Source organism: Lampetra planeri, chromosome 16, assembly GCF_965212315.1.
Source record: "Lampetra planeri chromosome 16, kcLamPlan1.2.h2, whole genome shotgun sequence".
In the NCBI taxonomy this organism is placed as follows: domain Eukaryota; kingdom Metazoa; phylum Chordata; class Hyperoartia; order Petromyzontiformes; family Petromyzontidae; genus Lampetra; species Lampetra planeri.
Window position 1 is genome coordinate 13,687,706 of NC_136122.1, and position 13,791 is coordinate 13,701,496.

Genomic DNA, 13,791 nt, shown 5'->3' on the forward strand with positions numbered 1-13,791 from the left:
TGTGTGCATGAATGCGTATGTGTGTGTTTGCATGTGTGCACATGGCCTGGCACAAGCGTCGTGGTGACGTCACCGCCACTTAGTGGCGAATGGCGGTTGTTGTTGTTGTTGCGTGTGTGAGCTCCTCCGGCAGGCAAGGCTGCGTTGGCTGGGTCATGTAGCCCGCATGGCCCAATCACCGCATACCCAAACAGCTTTTGTTCGGCCGGATCGAGGGGGCTAAACGGGCGCGGCATGGGCTAGAGATGAGATGGAGCGACGTGGTACAGGAGGATGAGGAGCTGAGTGGACTTGCCAATGACTGGTACCAGCAGTGTCAAGATCGGCCTCAGTGGAGGAGGCTCGTGAAGGACGTTACTGGGCAGTTGGAGGCAGTCGCCCTCCAACAACAACAGAGGGCGGAGGAGCGACGCTCACAATAACGAGCGGAGCGCCGGGTGGCTAAAGCACAGCAAGTTGGCACAGTAGGGGGCACAGGTGGTGCAACAGCCAGTCATCTCGGTCATCTCAGTCAGTTGACCCGTGGCACCTGGATCTGCCCCGTGACCTCCTGCCAGCGGGCGTTCGACACTTCACGAGGCCTCAAGGTGCATATGGCCTGGCACAAGCGTCGTGGTGACGTCACCGCCACTTAGTGGCGAATGGCGGTTGTTGTTGTTGCGTGCGTGCTTGTGTGTGCGTACACGTGTGCGTGCGTGTATGTACCGGTTTGCTGGAGAGCGAGTAGGTGGTGACTGAGTGGGGGAGGGAGCTGTAGGCACCCGGGAGGGAACGACGGTCCTGGCTCTCTGGACTCTGCGATGGCCGCACATGATGACAAAGACAAAGATCCCCCATATAGCCTTAACAGTCTTTTTGGGCAAGTGCTGTTCGCGAGCACCTATGAAGGCTAGCGATGTTGCAGCATCGCATCAGGAACGGTCCAGATTATCTCTGCTGGTATTGGCCCTGAGCGCAGCGTGCTAACCACTACACCACCGCTCCCCCACACTCGTTCACCCATGAGTCATCAGTTGCGCTTGATGTTCAAACGCTCACACTAAGACCTGTGAATCAAGCGGTGAGTGCCGACTCTGCTGGCACTGGAGGTACAACATTCACCACAACGGGGAATTAAACTGCAATGAAATAGCAACCTCTCATCTATTTAAATCTGTCCACATCTGTCTAGGTTTCCAGACAATCCTGTTTTCATGTCTGGCTTCAATCCAACAGAATTATAATCAGACTCTCTCCCGTTCTCTCCACACCCTCTAATCTCCCCTGACACACTGTACCTCCCCACACTCCACCTTGGAAGTGGAAATTAAAGACACGAGCCACAGTGCTGCGATTGTGGCCGTGCAACGAAAACGACGGACCCATATAGTAACCCCAACGAGACGCATATAGATACACAGAGACCCATAGAGACTCACATATACATAGAGACCCACAGAGACTCGTAAATAAACATTAAAGACGAGCCGTCAGTGGCTCATGGAGTGCGGCAATCGGTCAGGTGGGGACAACGATCATTTTTAAAACAAATCTCACTGGGGTTGTCAAGGGGGCCCCAACTTGTAGCATTGGCCACCAGGCTCGTCATGCTACTGCAGGCCGTGGCAGTGCGACTGTGGCCATCCAACTCAAGTTGTCGACCCACACAGTAAACGCCCTGCGGTCTGCGCTCCTTCAACAGACAAGAAGGAACGGCGACAACGACACCAACTCTCTGTTTGCTGAAGCCCTCCCTTTCTTCATGGCCTGCAGCAGCAGCAGCAGCAGGACCTCCGCATTGAGCGTCCAGCTTCCGGACATCCCACCGCCCCCACCGCCTGTGCCGCGGGTGCGCCGTGCGCGTGCGAGAGCAGCGTCGAACCTTGTAGGCCGCCCCCGCGGGCGCCCTCCTCGCCGGGCCGGCGTCGTCCTGGCTGTAACGGCCGGCGGCCACCGCCACCCTCCCCACGGGGGCGTGCGGGGACGTGACGCCGCGCGACGACCTCGCGGCCGTTCCCACAAAGGGCCCGGCGCCCCGCTCGACGCCGGCGGATGCGGGCACCTCCGTGGGCGAGCGAGAGGGGGGCGCGATGCCCTGGCGGAAGAGCTGGCGCTGCTGCCACTCGTAGAGGCGCCAGACGGTTCCCTCCTTGCTCGAGCGCTTGTCCTCGTCGTTCATGCCGCGCAGAAGGACGCGGTCCTGCGCCGGGGGGGTCGGCGGGTCGGCGGCCACCGTGGGGTCAGAGGTGCGGGAAGAGCGAGGGGTCGAGAGGTCAAGACGGCCGAGTCGAGGGTGCGGTGGCGGTGCAGGCTGTGAGCAAACCAAGCAGGGCGTAGGGCCCCAAGGAGCTTTTGGGGGGGAGGGGGGGTGGTGGAGGGGCTCCAGATTCTCAAAGAATAAAGAGGGAAGCTGAGTGAATATTGAACGGACACCGTTCTAAGAACACGGCCTGTGATTGGTAGATTAGCTTCGTGAATTCCGTACGCCACCAAGTTGTGCAGCTCGTCCCGCGCGTCACGCTGGTCGCCCCCACAATGGTGACGGTGCTGATGATGGTGGTGGTGGCGATGATATGGATAATGGCGTTGATTATGAAGGTGATGATGGTAGCGATGATGATGATGGTGTTGGGTGGGCAGCAGTCATCATCACCGCAAACGAAATGCATCGGCCGCGTCGCACCCGCTCAACGAATCCATCTGTGCGGCGTGCGCGGGCAGACTCTGACCTGGGCGTACTTGTAGTCGCCCGGCCGGGCGGCCGCGTGGGCTCCGTGCTGCGCCGCGTGCCGCTGCCCCCTCCCGCCCCCCCCCGCCGCCTCGGGGGCGCCCCCCACGGCCCCCCGCACCGGCAGCGTGCGGGTGCTGTAGGCCGGCGCCGTCGAGGCCGGGGCGGCAGGGCCGGGGCCGGCCGCCAGGCGCGACGGGAGCGCCGGCTGGGATGGTCGGGCCTGGTCGGTCATGTCCGGCCTCACCTCCCGGCGCAGCCTCGGCATCGTCTGGGTCTGGGGGCCGCTGTGGGGGGGGCGGGAGGGGGGGGGGCGGTCAGGATAGAATGGAGAAGAACCCGCCGCCAACTTCTGTGGTGACGTTGACGGTTTGTCCGTTGCGAATGACACCACGAGATCCGTAATGTCCACTGCGAATGGAGGAGACGGGCGCGTAGCACCCCCGCGATTACAACCAGGGCGGCCGCTGGATTCGAACTGCAACGAGCGAGAGATTCGCCGACGGTGAGGATTCACTGGGCGGCCGCGTCCCCTGAACTCTGACCCCTCAAGCCTCGTCATCGACCCTACCTCTGCCGGGCTGGGTTGGGGCCCTGGCCATGGTTGCTCCGCGGAGGCCGCGACACGATGACGGGCTGGTGGGGCTGCCTGGGGTCGGGGCCACGGGGGGGGTGGGCCCCCTCGGAGGAGTAGGGGCCCCGGGCCACCGTGCCGGCGGCCCTGGGACCCTCGCCGTGGCGGGGCTGCACGCGGACGTACGCGCAAACGCACACGCGCACACATCCACACAGGCACACACACGCAGAAATAACCACGCAAGCACACGCAGGCACCGGCCGTACAAGCACATACCTGCGGGTAATTGACAGAATTCAGAGGCAGGCCATCAGGATGACGAGTGCTCGCTGGTTCACTTCAGCCACCCGCTCACTGGCGGGCAGTCAATTCCTTTCCGCTCTTCTCTCGCTACGACTGCCATGGTCACCGTTCACTAAACTTTACTGATTCTGCGTCGTCTCATCCACCACCACACTGCAGATGGATGAACTTCTTTTGCACCGTACGTAGCCAACCGTGCTAATCGGAGGTGCAATTAGCACGGTTGGCTAATCACATCATAAAAATACACTCAACACCCACCCACCCCCTCACCCACCCACTCACTCCCTCACCCACCCACCGACCCCCTCACCCACCCACTCACCCACCCCCTCACCCACCCCCTCACCGACCCACTCACCCCCTCACCCACCCACTCACCCCCTCACCCACCCCCTCACCCACCCACCCTCCCACTCACCCCGTCACCCACCCACTCACCACCCTGCTGGACTCCTCACTCCGCTTTCTGCTTCTTCCCCTGCACCGCTGCACTTTGGAATCCCCTCCTCCCATCGTCACCATCCCCCAAGCCCTCACTGTCCAGAACGCTAATCTATTATCTATTGCCACAACCACTCTGACAGTCCTCTGACAGGAGGTGCCGTACCCTGCCTTACCAGGAGAAGGCAGTACAGCAAATGTGTATTAATCTACCCTCTAACGTGTGGGTTTTCTCTGGGTGCTCCAGTTCCCTCCTACCTGTAAACATGCATTGACCAATAACACCTTCATCATTATATATATAAGCCTGCAGAGCTTGGGCAATTGTTGCTACTGTCAGCTCAGGCTACTGTGAGAGTCCGAGCCAGAGGGGACGAGAAAGGCCTTGAGCCTGGACTTGAAACAGGGGCTGCTCGTTGGCCACCGATCCCAACTGCTCGCCCGCATGCTCACCCGCATGCTCTCTCGCTCACCCACACGCTCGCCCACACGCTCTCCCGCCCACTCTTCCACCCGCTCTCCCACCCACTCTCCCACCCGCTCTCCCGCTCTCCCGCCTGCTCTCACCTGCGCCACCGTCACCCTGACATCGCCACCGCCGCTGTCGCTGTCCGAGAGCCGCAGCTCCCTGCGGCCCCCCCCCACCGCCCCCGGCCCCCGGCCCCGCCGCGGGGGCCCCCCCTCCCCCGTTGGAGCGCGGCGCCCTGCGGGGGCTGCGCGGCCCCTCCCCCCGGCCCGCGCCCCCCCCCGCTCGCGCCGCCGAGCCCGTGGTGGTCCCCCCTCCCGTTGCGCGCCGGCTCCTCGTGGTGAAGCCGCTCCGCGTGCTGGTTGGGGCCGCCGCCGCCCTGGCCGTTCCTGCGTGGGCGGAGCGGCGCGCGTCGCGAGATGCTCTCCGTGGTGCCGATGGTTGGGGACGGTGCGGGTGGTGTTGGCGGTGGCGTGGGTCGTGGCGGCGGTGGTGGTGTGGGTGGTGATGGTGTGGGCCTTGGTGGTGTGTGCACGTATCCTTCACAGGTGCTGCTCGCTGACAGGACTTGTTTAAGGCTATCGAAGGGACCTTTGTCTTTGTGGCAGTCAGTCGGGGGGCTGTGTGCTGTGGGTAACATCTGGCGCTGGGTGAGTTGGGGGGTCGACTCGGCCCATCATCCATCCATCCCTCCAGGGCCCATAAAACGACGGCCATTGTGTGGGGAACTCAACGATGGCGTTGTCCTATGGATATACACATCCCCGGCATAGGAATGTGGCTCTACGGGGCTGTGAACAGGAGATGAGCACCGGTGCCTCGACGCTCAGTTGAGTCGGAATGATCGCTCCCACTCGGGCCGCGTCGGGTTTGTGCAACAAACTATACTTGCGTCATCGTCATCATCATCGTCATCATCATCGTCGTCGTCATCGTTGTCGTCGTCATCGTAATTCTCATCACCGTCACCATCGTCATCATCATCACCGTCACCGATTGCCTTCATCATCGTCGTCGTCAAAGTCGTTGTTATCAACATCATCATCGTCGTCGTCGTCATCGTTGTTGTCATCATCGTCATCATCGTCATCATCATCATCATCATCGTCATCATCATCATCATCATCGTCGTCGTCATCGTCGTTGCTGTCATCATCATCATCGCCGTCGTCGTTGTTGTCATCATCATCATCATCGACATCATCGTCATCATCATCATCGTCATCATCATCATCGTCGTCATCATCATCGTCGTCATCATCATCGTCGTCGTCATCATCATCGTCGTCGTCATCGTCGTTGTTGTCATCATCATCATCGTCGTCGTCATCGTCGTTGTTGTCATCATCATTATCGTCATCATCATCATCAACGTCATCAACATCGTCATCGTTATCATCATCGTCGTCATCACCGTCGTCGTCGTTGTCATCATAATCGTCGTCGTCGTCATCACCACCGTCGTCATCGTCGTCACACCGTCTCGCGAGGTACGGCGACCGGTGTCTCTCACCGGCGTGGCTGAGACAGTGCCGTGTGCCCCAGCGCCGCCATCCAGTCCTCGGCGTCCCTCTGGCTCTCAGCCGCCAGGAAGTACGTCCGCCTGCCCGTCTGCTGCGCCTGATAGTGCATCACAAAGTCGCGGCTGTAGTAGTAGGCGCGCTGGCCCGTGGGGCTCATCTGGGGGGGGGGGGGGGAGATTGACGGCGTCACACGTGGAGACTTGATTCCCACGCACGCACATGGCCAAAACGTAAATCTCATTTGCAATTTTTTTGTGAAAAAAATTAATTATTTCTGTTAGAATCAGGGATTCATGTTTGTGGGGTCGCTGTGTAGATTAGGTGGCACGTGACTATCACCAGTAGCCGAAGTCGCATCGGGAGGTCTACTTGACGTGGCTTGCCGGATTATATTAATATCCCCGGTTATAATCGGAGTCGTAGCAATGATAGCAGCAGCAGCGGCGGCTCTCTAGCCGGGCCGGTGGTGTCAGGGGCAGCGTCTGTGAGTTTCACTTCCACGTGGCAGCCAACTCCCAAGAGGGGTGGATAACATTGAGTACCACGTTGTGCGAGCCAAGTCGACGGGCGAGTTTATCGTACGGATGGACATCCCTCTGCCAAATGAAAGTGGAAACGCTCTAAAGTCGTCTGGCCGAATCCTCCACTGTGAGCGTCTCTGCGTGTGGGAGGAAACCGGGGAGCTCGCAGAAGCCCCGGCACCACGCGCACCGATGGGGATACTTGCTGTACTGCCCACTGTCGGCATCATTGGCCGTCAGGTGTGAAGAAGTTCGTGTGTCGCACGGCTTCCCATCTCAGAGTGACCCACCAACCCCGGACGGCAGCCGGCAATGGCTACCCCGACCGGCACGAGTGATTCTTATCCCCGTGTCGCTGCTGCTGCTGCTGTCGTTATTATCATCATCATTAGCATTGCCATCAATCGTCATCATTGCGAGCGCGAGCGGAGCGATCGCGACCTCAGCCCTCGTCGCGCACGATCCCCGGGTGGAGGAGGCTACAGTGTCCAGCCCCGGGTTTTGTCTCAGGCGGAGTCACTGGTTGAGTCACTGGAATGCGATGATCGTCACATCGTCGAAAGTAATACCGTGGCCAATCCGATGCACACAGTGAGACTAGGAAACCCGGACTGGAGCGTGTAGCCTCCTCAACCTCTCCAATAACAACCACGTTGAGCGACGATCAGAGACGTCACGTGGACACCCACTGTCCCACCGCACCACCACCACCAGCTACCACCACCCAGGTTCCCCACCACCAACACGACCACAACGAACCTCGGCTCCCCACACGAACCAAGCGCATGCAATCACGCCACCCAACGGAAATCACGCAACGCACACGCGTGTACAAACGCAATGTGACAACACGCAGGCGCGCGAACCACACGCGTGTGCGCAAGCACGGCAACTCCCAAGCATGCGTGGAGTGGAGCAGAAACCACCAGGCCCAAGCACCGGAAGCGCCGCGGTCGATCCATCGATGATTTTTGCCGCGGGGCGCGCTCGTGGTTGAATGGCCGTCCATTGATTCGCTGCGGGAATTTCCGTGCGGTGAGGTTGCTTCGTCACACTCGCGATGGTTTTGTTTTAAAACAGGGAAGGCGTCGGGGGTCAGAGGACCCATTCATTCTTGAAGAGACACCTCTAGCGGGCAGGCGCACGCGAACACGCTCGCCCGGGCCGCTCCCGTCACCACGAACCGGGACGCGCGGCGCCGCTGTTTGCCTGCCGGGCCAAAAAAATATTCTCCCTCCAGTGACCGATTAGTGCCGCTATGATGCGGGCAAGCGACCGATTTATTTCGTTTGCATGCCGCTTAGAAGCGGTGGGTGTCGCGTGGCCGCGGGCCGCGTAACGGGAGGAAGCAGTGAGCCGATATCTGGCTGGCGAGTCGGAGGTCTCTCAGACTTCGCGGTCAAAAGGTCAAAAATCGGGAACGGGTCAGGAACGGACAAACTGTGGGGTTCAACTCCTGGTTGGGGAAACGGGGAGGGGGGGGTCGACTCAGCCCATCATCCTTCCTTCCCCTTGGGTCGATAAAATTAGCACCACTTTGTTGGCAAGTCAACAGTGGTTTTCTTACGGCAAGACTTTCCCCCTGCCATAAGAATATGGAATCTTCACCACTGGCTCAGGGATGTGAACGGAGGATGAGCCGGAAGGATGTTGACTTCGTGTGACTGGCGGAATGGCCGCCACCATCGGCGAGTGTGACGTAGCGACGGCGATGGACGTGCGGGATGGGAGGATGGGGGGATGGGAGGATGACGATGGTGATGGGGGTTGCATCTGCAGCCCGGGCGTTACCTATGGCCCCACGGAGACTCCGTGGCGGCACTCACACAGACAGCCGGGGTCGACGGCTCGGCAAAGGAGTGCAGGACCGCCCGAGGAACACACGCGCACACACACGCGTACATGCACACGCACACATATATGCACACACGTACACATGTGTAGGGACATCGCAGACACCACTCACATGAGGGTGCAGTACCGGCCCTAGAGGGCTCGGTAAGCGCTGTCCGACAGTGCTGAGTGGCACCACGCTCTGCGTGCAGTGCCGACCCCTACAGGATAAGGTGAGGAGTGCCGGCCATGGGAATGGGGTTACTAAGGGCCGTGGCACTCTGCTTGACCCTGAAGGACACGTGACCGGTAAAGTCAACACAGGGCCCCCAGGTGGGGGCTAGGGGTGGTCACGTGTCAGGGTTGAGAGCCTGCTAGAGGATTCTATAAGGTGGTCGTGGCTAAGGGCGGAGCCAGCCACGCCACGGAGGATAGAAGCCGGGTGCCCGAGCAGGACCGGCTGCTGTTGTTCATCCTGAAGAATCTACGTCCTACAAGAGTCACCAACACGTGGACAAGGACCCAGGCCAGGGTCCGGTCCGTCGTAGCTGCTCCAGTGTAATTAGAGGAGTTAACCTGGTGAGCCACCACCATATGTTGTTAATGTGTTCAGGGGTAGTACCCCGTGTGTTGGTTTTAATAAATGTGTTGCCTCCAAGAAGTGTGTCTGCAACTCAGTTGAACCCACTCCACATGTACATACACACGTGCCCATACACACGCACGTACACACACACGCGCTCGTACACACACACTCACGTACATACACACACACGCGCACGCACATGACAAACAAATTGCCCACCGATGGTAGAACAATTTGAATCAAGAGAAAACAAAGGCTTGTGTGGTATATTCGTGTGTGTGAGCGTGTGTGAGCGTGTGTGTGTGCGGACGTGTGCATGAGCATGTGCGTGTGCGTACTATGTGTAACATGTATAGACTGTCATCTCATGTCTGCATGGGGAGCGGTGGTGCACCAGAGTTCGATTCCCGCTCACAGCCACCAACCCCAGTGACGATTATCTGAACTGGTCCTGGGCTTCCTCAAATGAGTACCTGGTGCGGTGTGTAAACATCGCCACTGGGAAGACAAAGGCGGCCGGGCGTGGTGTTGGCCACCCACCCCCTCGTGTGCCGTGCCGGCCTTCATAGGTGCCACTCGCACACAGCACTTGCCCCAATGGTCTGTTAAGGCTATACGAGGGATCTTTGCCTTTGTGAGCAGAGGTGGGGGGAGGGAGGCATCTCTAAGCGGAATGGGGGGCTACCCCCCCACCCTGCCCCCCGCGCCGAGCTCGAGGGTGGCTCACCTTGAAGGCATACTTCCTCGTCACGTTGTCCGGGAGCTCCACGGGGGAGATCTCGTAGCTGGGCAGGAGAATGCTGCCCTGGAGCTGCTCCTCTTTGCTGTCTGTGCGTGGGGAGAGGAGGAGGAGGAATAGGGTATGGGGGGAGGAGGAGACACAAGGAGGAGGAGGAGGAGGTGCAGGGAAAAAGAAGAGGGGGAGGGATGAGGAGGTGAGAGTTGCATCGTTTGCAGGAGCACGTGACTATAGCGGGGCTTGGTCACTCATCGTCAAACTCCCTCACCCCCCTCCCCCCCCAGTGTCACCACTGAGATACGGAGGTGGTGGCATGGGAAGACGATCTCGCGACACTGGAAGAGTGGAGAACTACACGTGGTGCACATCATCATCAAACGGGTCTGAGGGCGACAAGGAGGGCGCTAGCAAGGGACTAGGAGGGCGATGAGAAGGGTGATAGCAGGCGATGAGGAGGCGTTAGCGGGCCGTGGGACAGTGGGGGATTGTGCGGTGGCTGGCACTTGCTACCTTTGTAGTAGAAGAGGCAAAGGTCAGACAGCACGAACCATCGCCTCTTCCACAACTTCATCCCGGCGCTGTCCTGCAAGACAAAGCAAAGATCCCCCGTGTAGCCTTCACAGACTTTTTGGGGCAAGTGCTGTTAGCGAGCAGCACCTGTGAAGGACGGCACGGCACGAGAAGTGAATGGGTGGCCAGCACCGCGCCCGGTCGCCTTTGTCTCCCCGGTGCTGATGTTCTCACAATGCACCAGGCACTCATTTAAGGCTAAGTCGACCTAAGGAAGGGAGGTCCAGTTCCGGTTTAAACATTCATCAGCGATGTTGATCATGAGCGGGATTCGAACCCGGGTCACCGGGGTTCGAGAAGAGCGGTGCGCTAACCGCTGCGCCACAGTGCCGACGCTCCCAGTGGCCCACACGGCCCGCGAGAGCCGGGGGGTGCGGGAGGGTGCCACTCACCTGCTTGAAGAGCCACCCATACTTCACCACAGGAGCCTTGGGGTTTCTCGCTATCACGGCGGAGCCCTTCCCAAAGGGCTGGGCCTTCTTGGAGATCTGGGAGAAGAAAGGGGGGGGGGGGAGAAAAAGTCTTGTGACTCTTATCTAAATGTGAGGATGAATCGAGTGACGAGGCAATACAGGTGATGGCGATGGTGATGATGTTGATGATTGTGATGATGATGTGATCGTGGTGGTGATCTTGATGGTGGTGGCGTGCTCTCACCGCGCTGTTGGTGTGGGTGGTGGTGGTGGTGTGTGGTGGTGGTGGTGATGATGGTGATGGTGGTAGTGGTGGTGTGCTCTCACCGTGCTGGTGGTGTGGTGGTGGTGGTGGTGGTGGTGGTGGTGGTGATGGTGGTGGTGGTGGTGATGATGGTGATGGTGGTAGTGGTGGCGTGCTCTCACCGTGCTGGTGGTGTGGGTGGTGGTGGTGGTGGTGATGGTGGTGGTGGTGATGGTGGTAGTGGTGGCGTGCTCTCACCGTGCTGGTGGTGTGGGTGGTGGTGGTGAGCGTCGTGTTCGTGGTGTCGCTGACCAGACTTCCCGGCCGCTCCCCTCCCCTCTCTTCGTATGGCCTACACAAAGACAAAGATCCTCCGTATAGCCTGAGCACACTTTTTGGGGCAAGTGCCACCAGTGAGAACCTCCAAAGGCCGACACGGCACACAAGGAGGAGTGGGGGGGGGGGTTGGTGGCCAGCACCACGCCCGACCACCTTTGTCTCCCCAGTGCTGATGCTTTTGCACATCGCACCAGGCACTCATTTTAGTCAACCTAGACCCAGTACTGGTTCACATATTTCGTCACTGATGTTGGCCGTGGGCAGGAATCGAACTCAGGTACCGGGTTCGTAGCACAGTGCATTAAGCCCTGTGCTGCTGATACACCCACACAAGCACGCACGCACATTACACACAGGTGTAGCTGAGACCCACTCTCACACAAAGATCAAACATAAAAATCCCCGTATCGCTTTCACAGACTGTAGGGGCAAGTGCTGTTAGCAAGCCGCCTTTGTCTCCCCAGTGGCGATGTTTACACACCGCACCAGGTACTCATTTGAGGCTGTGTCGACCTAGGGGAGGCCCAGTACCGGTTCAGATAATCGTCACTGGTGTTGGCCGTGAGCGGGAATTAAACTCGGGTCGCCAGGTTCGTAGTGCAGCGCGCTAACCGCTACATGACCGCTCCCCACTCTCACACACACACACGCACACACTCACGCACACACACACACAGGCGTACCTGAGACCCACTCGCACACTCACGCACGCACACACACACTCACGCACGCACACACACAGGCGTCAGTGTTCCAGCGCGCGTTCCCCAGGTATCAGTTTCTGCGGCCCGGCCAGAGCTTTCAGCACAAGCAACAATGGGCGATTTGTGGGGGTCTCGTTACGCAAAGCATCCCCCCCACTCCGCGTCAGGGAGCGCGAGAGAGAGACACAGAGAGAGTAACAGAGAGATACACAGAGAGAGAGAGAGACACAGAGAGACAGAGACACAGAGAGAGAGACACAGAGAGACTCGGAGAGAGTGACAGAGAGAGACACAGAGAGACACAGAGAGACAGAGAGACACAGAGGGAGTGACAGAGAGAGACTCAGAGAGAGAGAGACACACAGAGAGACAGAGACACAGAGAGAGAGACACAGAGAGACTCGGAGAGAGTGACAGAGAGAGACACAGAGAGACACAGAGAGACAGAGAGACACAGAGGGAGTGACAGAGAGAGACTCAGAGAGAGAGAGACAGAGAGACAGAGACACAGAGAGAGAGACACAGAGAGACTCGGAGAGAGTGACAGAGAGAGACACAGAGAGACAGAGAGAGACACAGAGAGAGACAGAGACAGAGAGAGACTCAGAGAGAGAGACACACAGAGAGAGACACAGAGAGAGACACAGAGAGACTCGGAGAGAGTGACAGAGAGAGACACAAAGAGACAGAGAGAGACACAGAGATAGACACAGAGACACAGAGGGAGTGACAGAGAGACACAGAGAGAGACAAAGAGAAACAGACAGGCAGAGAGACAGAGAATCAAAATCTTGATTTAAACTGCAGGAAGAATCTGATGAGCTATGAAGCTCTTTTTCACAGATGTCCCGTAGGGGCGTGTCAGCAAGTTGCAACAACACAGAGAGACAGGCAGAGGGAGATGATTATAATGATTATGGTGATGATTATGATGATTCTTCACTTAAAGCTTTCGTGACTTCAGGAATTCATATTCTTTGGGTCTTTCGGTAAAGTCACGTAGATAGAACAATATTTTATTGTTCTATCTACGTGTTCTATCTACGTAACTTTACCGAAATACCCAAATATATATGATTATGATGATGATGGAGATGATGGCGCTGATGATGGTGCCGCTGATGGTGCTGATGGTGCTGATGGTGCTGCTGATGATGATGGTGAGTGACGGTGGCGACGTACATGGTGTCGTTGAGGAGGAACCCCGCGTTCTCCTCCGCTGCGTGCCCCGTCTCCGGGTGGAAGAACGTCGTCACGCGCTCATTGTGGCTGTCGCACACGCAGCAGACAGACGCAGCAGACACACGCAGCAGACACACGCGGCAGACACGTGAGTATACACGGAGACACAGAAACATGGAGACACAGAGACACGGAGACACAGAGACACGGAGACACGTGAGTATGCACAGAGACAAGACTGGGCAGCAAGTTAGACATCTCCATGACACTGCTGGGAGACCACTCAGTGTCCACCACTCACCCACACACCTACTCACTCGCCCAACCACTCACTCACGCACTCACCCACACACCTACTCACTCGCCCAACCACTCACTCACGCACTCACCCACACACCTACTCACTCGCCCAACCACTCACTCACGCACTCACCCACACACCTACTCACTCGCCCAACCACTCACTCACGCACTCACCCACACACCTACTCACTCGCCCAACCACTCACTCACGCACTCACCCACACACCTACTCACTCGCCCAACCACTCACTCACGCACTCACCCACACACCTACTCACTCGCCCAACCACTCACTCACGCACTCACCCACACACCTACTCACTCGCCCAACCACTCA

At 58.5% G+C, this 13,791-nt stretch overlaps 1 protein-coding gene across 1 annotated transcript in view; it reads right to left on the reverse strand.

Moving 5' to 3' along the window:
- The window catches only part of PLEKHA7 (pleckstrin homology domain containing A7), an 85,533-nt gene that overhangs the window by 18,474 nt on the left and 53,268 nt on the right, over positions 1-13,791 (reverse strand). Inside the window, 13 exon segments of the mRNA XM_078601677.1 lie at positions 706-795; positions 1,862-2,179; positions 2,709-2,994; positions 3,279-3,451; positions 4,599-4,673; positions 4,675-4,779; positions 4,781-4,886; positions 6,011-6,177; positions 9,688-9,788; positions 10,210-10,282; positions 10,662-10,757; positions 11,185-11,278; positions 13,152-13,238. Of these exon segments, the coding sequence (XP_078457803.1) occupies positions 706-795; positions 1,862-2,179; positions 2,709-2,994; positions 3,279-3,451; positions 4,599-4,673; positions 4,675-4,779; positions 4,781-4,886; positions 6,011-6,177; positions 9,688-9,788; positions 10,210-10,282; positions 10,662-10,757; positions 11,185-11,278; positions 13,152-13,238 (1,771 nt within the window).